The following is a 10884-nucleotide window of genomic DNA, read 5'->3' on the forward strand; positions in this document are numbered from 1 at the left end:
ACTCACAGGGTTCAGGGAATTGATTTATTAAGCTTTTGAGCAGTCATTTAATTTAAAGTAACACAACTTAAGGACTTTGTACGTACACACAACCATGTCTTTAGACCAGGAACAGCTCATTATACAAATGTGATTAAATTGTTATTTTTCAAGATATTAAAAACCTTCCAAAAGAACGATTAGTTTGCTTTTCAACCTCACTTATAGCCTATTGCTCATTGTCTGCACATTGTTTGAATCACTTCATTTATGAACAGGAAGGAAGAGATGATTTCAAAAACACGGCCTGACACAACAAGCTAGTAGAAAGTAGTAGTTCTTTTTGTGGCACGGACCTGAAACCACACTGTAAAAAATTTCCAAAAAAAAGTTGAAAAGGCAACTTGCTGTAATCAGTTTAAATATTGCAAGTTTTTTAAAAAAGTTTCATCAACTAATATTATTTTGTTAGACAAGTTTGTAAGCTAGAGTTGTTAAAATTATGTTTCCAAACAGTTTGGCTAACTAAGCTTGTACAGATAATTTAAAAATTTAAAATTAAATTAAACAATGTAGTTTTGAATTTTAAGTTGCAACTCTAACTTACAAGTTTGTTTAAAAAAATAATTTTAGTTGATGGAACTTTTTTTTTTTAAACTTGCAATCTTTCGTTGGGCTGTAAACTCAAAAATTGATTGCAGCAAGTTGCCTTGCCATTTTAGTTTTCTTTTAACAGTGTGCAGTGCAGGCCAATGCAGGTGATGCAGACCTGCTCAGGCTTTGTTGAAGGTGACATTCACCATGTTTTAAGTTGATGCACTATTAAAAAAAAAAAATCTTGGAGACCTTATTTCTGAAGGTTGAAATCCTGCAATGTGTCGCTTTAATATGAGTGTTCTTAATTGGTCATAATAAGGAATTCACAAAGCCTGTTTTCTGACTTTGAGGTCGTTTAATCTGCAGACACAGCAGAGTAATGTTAAAGGTGCCATATGTAAGAATGTGGCCAAAAACAGTCACTACATTCAAATTCAAAATACAGAGGTCTTTTCGGTTTCGTTTTCTGACGTAACTGGCAACCCGTGGTTGCTCGGCAGCTGAGACTCTACTGACTGCAATGATTGGTAGACGGCGGTAGGTGGCGCCACATGCCAAAACATGATTTCAAAACATAAACATGATTTGCAGTCTGCAAAATATTTTTTTTTTTTAATGCAAATATTTTGTCTGTACTGTTGTTGTTGGTGAGTTCAGTTTGTTATATGAACATTATTCCTGAGTCTCTGTGACATATTAGGAGGATTTTTATGGCCAGTTGCTTTAGATTTATTACATAATGCACCTTTAATTATTTTGGTTTTAACAAGATCTCTCTTTGACCACTTTTCACATCTAATCAGTGATGTACGTCTAGTTCATGGCTGCGAGCGTCTTATTCATTCACCTTGTTTTTCCTTGACTTTATACATTGATCAGCTGTTTTATAATCAACAATCCTGGGTCCACTCACAAAAGTAGGACGGAGTTAAGAGTCACGCGAGGATAAAGTCTGGCGGTGAGGGGGGAATGGAAGGTCTGAAGGAAAATCATTTTCTTTCACACAAATTTCATCTCTGCAGACAATATGTCCCGGTGTGTTTACCGCACCACCAAAACACACAGCATTACATTTATGCTGTGATTATGAAGCCTCTGTTCATTGCCTCTTTTATTACTGTTATTATTAATAAATCAAGCAGGCAGTGGAGCCCGGACAGATAAGTTAGGGTGTGTGATGGGGCCGGGGCTGGAGGTGGTAATTGCTGGTGTAACAGTGTGTACAGCCCCGCGGTGGCCTCATAAGCGACCCGCTTTATTAGATCGGCCGGTATCGATCGTCGCCCGCGCGCGGCTTTGACTAATCTACAGGCGGGCACGGAGGGGACGGAGGGAGGTTCGGATCGATGATCGCCTGGATTCAATCATGTCTGGAAACAGAGGAGGTAATTTGCTGTAATCAGTGGCGCTAAATGGAAAACGTGAGAACAACGCGCCCGTGAGGTGCGTACAGAGAACTACAACACGAGAGCAAATACTGAGCGTGCAAATGAAATGCTCAGTTTAACACACTGCACTCTGCAATTATGGATATTGAGCACATGAATCAATAGATGCTGCTGCTGATGCTGCTGCTGCTGGAGGACGACCTTCAGTGCTGCTGCACAACAACTTTCTCAAACCTGATTTTCTCACCTTGACAGAAAACCTTTTTCACATTATTTACCAATACATTTTGATAGAGTCTGTCTTTCTGGGCAGACTGATCTCATTGGATTAAGAAATAAGACAGATGGATTCACGAGTGAGATGAATCAAGTGCTGTATTGAAGGACCTGCAGGCTGCAGGCGTTTGTATATGGACTAAAATAGTAACATGAAAATAGCAAAAGGATGACACAGATTGATGTTTTTACTCGACAGCACAAAGAGCCATTAAAGGGGAAGTAAGTAGTTTATAGTGACATCTAGAGGAGAGGCTGAAATTTACAACAAAGACCTGCTGCTCTGCTCACCCCCTCCCTTCCCTGAGCGCTACGGTATCCGCAGCCGGTCAAATGTCGTCCTCGTCGTCTTTCTCCGTGTCAGCAGATGAGGTTCGTGAGGCGAGGGAGAGGGCGAGCTACCACGGCCGTAGCAGACGAAGCGGAGAGAGAGGAGGCGGGACTTCCGCTACAAGTAAAGAGACGCTTGATTTGTTCTCTCGCGTTTGTCCTTACAGGCTCCGGCAGAAACATGGTGTCTCGCTGCTAACAGTGGCTATGCAACCGCGGTCCGCGACCATGTTATTTTAAATGACTTTTTGAAACACTACGAAAATTAAACAAAGAATATTATACAGCGACTAGACAATGCAGGAGCACATAATATGTATACAAAAGTGGATTTTGGGTAATATAAACCCATAAATACTACATATTGTCCCTTTAAATGACATTCACGTGTATGCACGGAGGAAAAACGAAACACAACTAGACCACACTCAAAATCTCATTCAGCAGTCGGTCGTGTAAGTAAAATAGGTCCGTGTGCAAGTTGTGTTCTGATAACATCAGGTGAGGCCACGTCACGCGCGGGAGTTTCGTTCTTCCTCCTCGTTCTCTAGAAGGTAGGCCGGCTTGTACCGCTTCGTCCCCCTCTCGTCCACCGTCTGCAGGGCCGCGTTTCGACAGGTGTTGTCCATGCTGCCCAGTGAAGTGTACCTACAGGTCGGCACAGAGTTAAAGATGAAGAATAGCGGCGCTGCAGCCGTGACGGTGTTCGGCGCCGCGATAAAAGGGAAAAAAGCAGAACACGCATGAAGAGGGAATGGATGTTTTCTTACCCTTTATCGTAGAGAATACAGTAGGGCACATATAACGTCCTCAAGAACGACCAGATGTCGTGATAGGTCCAGTCCTGTAAAGAATAGGAAATCACCACATGTAATTGATCTGTGAATGACTCATGATTGAGTCATTCTCTGCAGTGCCGTGTGATAATAATATACTACCATCACAGACCTTTATATTACACCTACTAAGTGCCATTCAAAGTTCCTATCAACCTTCAAATATGTAATTGAGCACAATATAGCCATAGTTCACTTGAATACATGAAACCATTAATGTGTCTAGCTGCTCGCTGCAAATGTCACAGTGGTCAACCACACTATATATAGTGATTTTTACAGATTTAAGTATGCATGTGCATGAATAAGAAATGTTCTGGCACAAAATATAACTTTAAACATCATAAGTGTACTTTTGTTACATTATTATTAATATTATTGCCATTACTATTATTATATGTTGGTGATTATTGTTGCCGTTTATGTTATTATTTTGCCTCTGTTTGGTCATCATGAACAGAATCAACAAAACAATTATTTGTATGCGCAGTTCCTTCATCTGAAAACCAGGCTTTGTCAAGCAATACTATCATCAGACCTGACCGAGGGAGCGTTGTGTGTACACAGTGGCAGCCCAGAGATGGGCTTATCCCGTCTAACTGCTGAACGACTTGATTTTTTGGGGCAGAAGAGTTAACTTCTGAAACTTTTTTTCTTGGACGCTTCATACTGGAAACCGTTTGCAGTTGTTGAACAATTTACTGTTCTTCGTCTTCATCTGTTTCGACATAACGCAAACAATTTCCTGTGTGCAGCAGCGCGGGCAAGTTGCTGGGAAACATGGGGAGAGTAGTGTGGAACTAATAGGCTTAATGTATAGAATGTAATGAATATAATTTGTTTATATTTGAAGTTTACAAAGCATTTACACAGCTGTTAACTGTGCAGGTGTAATATAACACTGCAACACGGTGTTTATCTGTACTCTGAAACCTTAGGCTGGATGAGAAAACTTCAATTAAGTGCAACAAGCTAAAACTGCTTAGTTTTGTAAGGAAAAAAAAAGCACTACAATTATTGTTGTTAATCGCTGCACAACGCGTTTCCATGACGACTGACAAAAAAAAGATGCATGTAACATGTTTACGTGACTTGTTGAAAATGAGTCTGTAAAGTAATGCTAAACTTTAAAAACAGAGGCACACATACGCAGTTACACAGGTACGCTGGTTATTTGTAGCACTGCTCTTTTTGTTTAATAAACAGACCGCTCCAGTTCGACTGTAGGCGTGCTAACGGCGCTAATAGGAGCTAATGCAGCTAACGGAGCTAACTGGTAAACAGTTCCTGGACTCCGGTGTCGCGGCACGTAAACATGGCGTCATACGCGTCTATTTCCGGTTAGTCGTCATGGAAACGTGTCATGCGTTAACGCGCGTTAACCTTTTGCACAGCACTAACTAAAATACAAAAATAAAAACAGCGAATTGAAGGATTCAGGTGCTTGTAGGTGAAGTTAAACTTAATTTCCACATGTAACTTCATTTAGAGTATCCCTTGTGTTTTGCCTACATATGTGTTGGATTTAAAGGATTTAGTTTTGGGGGGGTTTTCTGTTCCCTCCATGTTAATGTCGCAACACAATCCAGTGTTAGAGACATACTGCGAGAAGGTCTCTACATGAAATGAGTGCATTGTGTGAGTCTCACTAGTAATGGGTTGACCCTCATGAATTCTGGCCAGCCAGGGTCGGTGAGGCACAAGTGTGTAAGTGTGAGTGAATAGGGGTCAGTCCTCCTGGTCCCCATCAGGACGGCCTTCAGCTCCGGCTTTCTCTCCTGCACCTCGCTCAGCGCCTGCCGAATACTGCCCTCCACAGAGAACAGATCCAGATCGTATCTAGGGTGACACACGTTTTTAGAAAGATGAGCTGCCGTGTTGTCACACAGGGAGGATTAGGAACATTCTTTTCCATTTGGAAAATGGAAATAATAAAATATAATCTGGGCCGGCAACACCTGGTAAAAATGCAAAAAATCTATTGAAATTAATTTATATTTACCTTTTTATTGTGTCCTGGATAAATCTCTCCATTTCTGGGAATGGAGAAACGGTACGGATATACAGAGCTTTCAACCTGTCTTTACCATCTGGATATCGCCTGAAAGACAGGGAGAGAGAACAGGGACATTAAAAAAAAGAGAAATAACAGCGGGACAGAAAAAGATTAGATAAAAGTCCATTCTCCTTATCATCATGTCCCACTATCTGTCCTGATAGGTCAATTAAGTGAAATAGGTCCGTCTTGACTGAGATTTTTCTCCGTGTAGTTGGTATCCACCTAATTTCCTTACTTATTTCCTACTGTTACACCTTACTGTGCACAAGTGACATCATTATAGTTTTAATGGAAATCTCCTTTTCAACTCTTTTCTCTTAGGTCATTTGTTCTGTCCTGATGAAATCTTTTCTCCCCATTAATTGCTCTAATTGTCTCATCCGGTCTTATCCCCTACTGTTACCGTCTCAGTGCAGCATAGTAGAGATGGAGCAGCGCCGTGCAGTCTTTGCCTCCGTTGAACCCGACACAGACTTCCTCTGTCGAATACTGATCTAGTGCAGCCTCTATCGTTTTCAGAGCAGACAGAACTTTCTCGCCCAGCGGTGTCCCTGTGGTGAATGAAATCAACGAGGACATTTTACAGTTCTACAGAGGAAATAAAAATAAAAAAAAATGTTAGGAGTAATATCAATGATCCCTCATATCTACATCAAATAAAAATAAAATGATCTTCTCATCCCTCGTCTTTGTTATTGATGCAGGCTTCTATTCCCTCTGCTCGTATTCTTTTTTCTCTTTTTTCTAACAACCCATTACGATTTTACAGCTTGTTATAATTGTCTCTCGACTTCATTGGTCTCAATGCTTGTGTAAAAAGTAGAAGTTATAATATTCACTTTTATATTAAGCTGACGCAGTTTAACTATCCTCTCCCACCCGCCGCCTCACCATTATTTGCCAGCAGGTAAACCTCAGCAGTAGCAATGGACACAGGGTCAGTGACTAAAGGCACCACTCTCCCCTCGGGCAGTTCATCAAGCAGCTGTGCTCGGGCTTTGTCCACCTCGTCCTGGCTGTCCGAGTCCAGGATCAGCCTGACTTTGTGATAGTTACTCAGCCAGTCAGGGTAAGAGCCTATTGCCACCTTCCTACCACAACTGGCCTGCAGTTTAGTCAGCACAGGAGCGATCGCTGTTTCATCTGCATCCACAAACACCTAGAACAACAATTTTTGATGAGCTTCTCTGAATTAATGTTCAGTATTAAGACAGAAAATTTCAATAATCACAGTCCGCTGTAGGCGTTACCTCTCGAGTGTGAAAAGTGGTCCCGGAGAAAGCGAAGAGGTGCTCCAGCCCACTGAAGGCCCGCTCCATTAGATATGGAATCCCAGGAAAAATATACACATTATGCACACTGACCTGAAAACAACATAAGAATATATCAATATATATAATAGCCTAGTTTCTATTACAAAGTATAGGACATTTTGACATCATTTTCAAATATTTAGTGCAGGAATATCTGTTTCCATCAGTTAGTTCACCATAATAAGCAGTAGGTGGCACAAAAGTCCCTGCCACCACAGAAGGATAAGACGGCATAACCTTATGACGTAAATAAAGAACGGCTGTGGCTGTTATAAATGGTCACTTTTTGTTGCTGCTTCAAAACATTACTGTAGTAATATTTGCTTCATAATCTCAAGTCAAAGAAGTCTTATTAAAATTACACTAAAACAGGATTAAACAGACGGAGCATTAGGGGATTTTTACTTAACATGTTTTCATCTTTAACTTAACAATTTTGATAAAAATCTTAAGAATCCACTACACCAAGAATTTGTGTGGATGGCTCGAATGTTTGTTAAAACCCTGTTTTAACATAACTGAATGCATTTCCCAGATAATCGTAATCTTGAAAACAACTGCTTTATTCATGCACTCACTCACCAGTGGGTATCGAACCTGCTGTCCAGTCTGAGGATCTGTCCCATAGTTGAGTTTGGCTGAGTTTGGCACCATGGCCATCTTCATAGCTGCATTGTCTTTGTCCACTGTTCCAAAGAATTGTTTCACCAGCTGTTCGAGCTCAGGGTGAACATATAACTCCTCTTGGAATGCCATGGCGATGCTTTGAAAAGTGACATCATCGTGGGTGGGGCCTATGCCTCCAGCGGTAATGAGGTAAGTATACTGCGGTGAAAGGAGGGCCACCTCTTTGGCAATGACCTCCTGTACGTCTGGTATGACTGTGATGCGCTGCACGGACACTCCAAGCTTCCTTAGTGCTCGTGTCAGAAAGGCACTGTTGGTGTCCGCTGTGTGGCCCTGGGAGATAAACGACAAGAAACAACAAAACCAGATTTCAAAGCCATGTTCCCATCACATTCAAAGGCTTGATCAATGTCTACAGTGTCTTGCTTGACAATATTTAAAAAAGTACATTTCAAAAATCCAGACAAAATCGACGGCTTCGCGTTTAAATCATTATCTTGCCAAGTGTAGAAATAATGGTTACAAATGCCATTTTAGAACCGAGTACTGGACTTAATTGCATATTATCCAGAGAGCTGCGGTATACTAATGAAAATGTATATCATAAAATAGTACTTTCAAGTGCACATATTTATTTATAAACCCACAAACCTATAAAGGTTAGTATCAATAATACAAATGCAATCAATACAAACCACCAAGTATCCACTAACACCAAATCACCTTGAGTATCTCATCTCCAATGATGACAATGGCTGCAGTGGGAACGTCTCCATTGACTGCAGAGGACGGACTTGAACCCTGGTGGTTTGTGGACATTGTTGCTTTGCTGAGTTGAGCTGCCAGTCTCCTCACACGCACCGCTGCTCTACTCAAGTTAGGAAGAGTAAACCTGGGAGACATGAGCATAAATATGCAATTATGCTAACTTGCTAAACTATATAAAAGTGGAGCTTTATGGCAATTCTATGGTCACAAGAGAAAAAGAAAATATCATTTTTAATCTCACATCAACATAAGGAATCCATTTGGACAATCCCAAAGGGTTTGATGAACGAAGCTCAGGTCCTCTTCTCCTTCATAACTTGTCCTGTGAGGAAAAAACTTGGGAGACACACATGAAGATGCAGATTAGAAAAAAATAAACTTTTTTTTAGCAACACAATTTTGATCCTCAACACAATTAAAACTATGTAGTCAAAGAGTCTTTCCAAAATTCCAAAATTAAATGAACAATGTATTCTACTCTGTGTAGATGTTTGTGAAAATATAGCCATATAATGATAATTTAAAAAGATAAATGTAAACATCTTGACAGTGAGCTATATGGATCTCCACAACTACATTGATTTGGGATGATTCTATATCACCGTTTCTATTCTAATGCCAAAATCACAATGTTGAGTATCTCTCAAATACCTTTGTTGATCTGATACGGTCATTTCACGTCATTAGAATGACTAAGCTGTTCACAACACATGTGTGCTGATGCATTTACCACCAAACCATGATCAGCAACTTCAAAAACATAATGTTACAGCTGTATGACAATATTCTACTGAGATGTTACGTTTTACATCCGATCCAGTGATATTGACAAGCATCAGACCAATACTATTTATTGTATCTGCTCGTCCCTAATAGAATACTGATGTTCATGCTGGACTGCCAAGTCCTTAAGTGGTGAAAGCTACAACAAATGTCTTCTGCAGCACATATTAATCACAGACCAACAAGCATTGTGCAAAAAGCAACAGACAATGCTATGCTAATGCTAATGTGATGTATAACTGAAACTAGGAGCAAAGGTTGACTGAACAGCTGCCAGATGACGAAGTACAGGCAGTGTGTTGATATATAGTTCCTCTTTATCATTTAGGGTTATTACAAATGTATACAAGGCATGTGCACGACTAAACTACACTTTAATATTTGCGTAACACTGTGTGTCATGTCATACATCTGATGAACAACCCGCCGCTTTCATAAAATATACTTTAGCAGTTGAAGGCTGTTCGTTTCCGTCTCCTTGCTAGGCTTCTTTGAGACACTGAGAACACAACAACAGTGCTTAAGCATTCAATAACACTCACACGGCAAATATGGTTATATAGTCGCGTTCTTCCGAGCACTTAATGGTGCGAAGAACCACAAAATATCGTGCTTTTTAATGCGAGAACAATAACGAGGCACTTACTCCTGAGCCGCTGACTCTCCTTTCGTAACATATTTGTACCAATGTGTCACTCAAAGGCGAAGCCGTTGACCGTCCAATCGCAAACGAGTAAATGGTTCCTGAGTTCTGCAACAGCCAATCACAATGAAGAAGGCGGGTCTAAATACAACGCGTCATTCACTGCACACGGAAGTGTCACAAATCGTGTGTTGTGCTCCAATAAACTAAGCTGACATGGAGTTAGCGCGTGCCGTTTGACGGAGAATAACAAGTCCATCTGAGAGACAAGGATAGAAAGAGAGATATAGAGCTATTATGCAGCATCAACACTCGATTCGCATGGTCTCAACAGATGTCTAACCAAGGTCTTCTTCTGCATGATGCATATAACAGACAAGTGTAATGGTCTGCCCCCTGCTGGCTGGGAGGGCTCAGTACACTCTGTCATATTTAAAACACTTACTCCACTGACCTGAGTGTGGCGCGTTTTGTCATGACTACAAAAGTGCTTCTGGTCTGAAAATAGATGCAATCAAGCAGCTGAGACCAATGTGAACCATTACTCTCTTGATGTAAATGTAAGGGAAGATGAGGCTCTCCACCCCTTTTGTTTATCAAGCATATTTCACACAGAGACAAATAACAGGGACAGCATTGAAATAGGTCAATGGAAAATCGAAATTACTATTAAAATAAATTGGTTTAAAAGGTAAAAGGATACAAATCAAAAGATTCGGAATAATTTAAATTGTTAAAAGAAGGAAAATATATTCAAAAGGTACAATACAATATAATCAAAATAAAATGAATATGTAAAAAAAAAAAACATGATAATAATGTTAACACTTCAGTTAAAACCACTTTTGAATAAAAAAAAATTAGTCCAGCTCTATTCTAGGTCATTATGAACCCCTATAGATTACATTATAACAATAGTGATGATGCCTCGCGCACGCACGCACGCACGCACACACACGCGCGCGCACGCACACAATGTCCTTTCTTAACGTTGTTGACAATGTTTTTGATGTAAATGTGTGTCCATAATCAACTTATCAGTAATGTGGTAATAACATTCTATCTATCTATCTATCTATCGATCTATCTATCTATCTATCTATCTATCTATCTATCTATCTAACTATCTATCTATCTATCTATCTATCTATCTATCTATCTATCTATCTATCTATCTATCTATCTATCTATCTAACTATCTATCTAACTATCTATCTATCTATCTATCTATCTATCTAACTATCTATCTATCTATCTATCTATCTATCTATCTATCTATCTATCT

At 40.0% G+C, this 10884-nt stretch overlaps 1 protein-coding gene across 1 annotated transcript; it reads right to left on the minus strand.

Annotated features, from left to right (window-relative positions):
• Positions 1 to 2618: 2618 nt before the first annotated feature.
• Positions 2619 to 8503, minus strand: flad1 (flavin adenine dinucleotide synthetase 1). The gene is made up of 10 exons (XM_083897339.1): positions 8415 to 8503; positions 8129 to 8297; positions 7361 to 7738; positions 6716 to 6829; positions 6357 to 6624; positions 5869 to 6016; positions 5409 to 5507; positions 5056 to 5245; positions 3341 to 3414; positions 2619 to 3218 (listed from the first exon to the last, which is right to left on the minus strand). The coding sequence occupies exons 1-10, from the start codon at positions 8420 to 8422 to the stop codon at positions 3083 to 3085; spliced, it is 1584 nt and encodes a 527-aa protein (XP_083753465.1). The 5' UTR covers positions 8423 to 8503; the 3' UTR covers positions 2619 to 3082.
• Between the last annotated feature and the right edge of the window lie 2381 nt (positions 8504 to 10884).

The sequence above is a fragment of the Microchirus variegatus genome (assembly GCF_963457635.1).
Source record: "Microchirus variegatus genome assembly, chromosome: 1".
Taxonomy (NCBI): Eukaryota; Metazoa; Chordata; class Actinopteri; order Pleuronectiformes; family Soleidae; genus Microchirus; species Microchirus variegatus.

Bases quoted from the DNA above. Each gene is read 5' to 3' on its own strand.
- flad1 (XM_083897339.1), bottom strand. The intron at 7,739-8,128 runs GTGATTTGGTGT...TTTATCTCCCAG, and splicing joins TTGGAGATGAGATACTCAAG to GGCCACACAGCGGACACCAA. The intron at 3,219-3,340 runs GTAAGAAAACAT...GCCGACCTGTAG, and splicing joins TGTATTCTCTACGATAAAGG to GTACACTTCACTGGGCAGCA.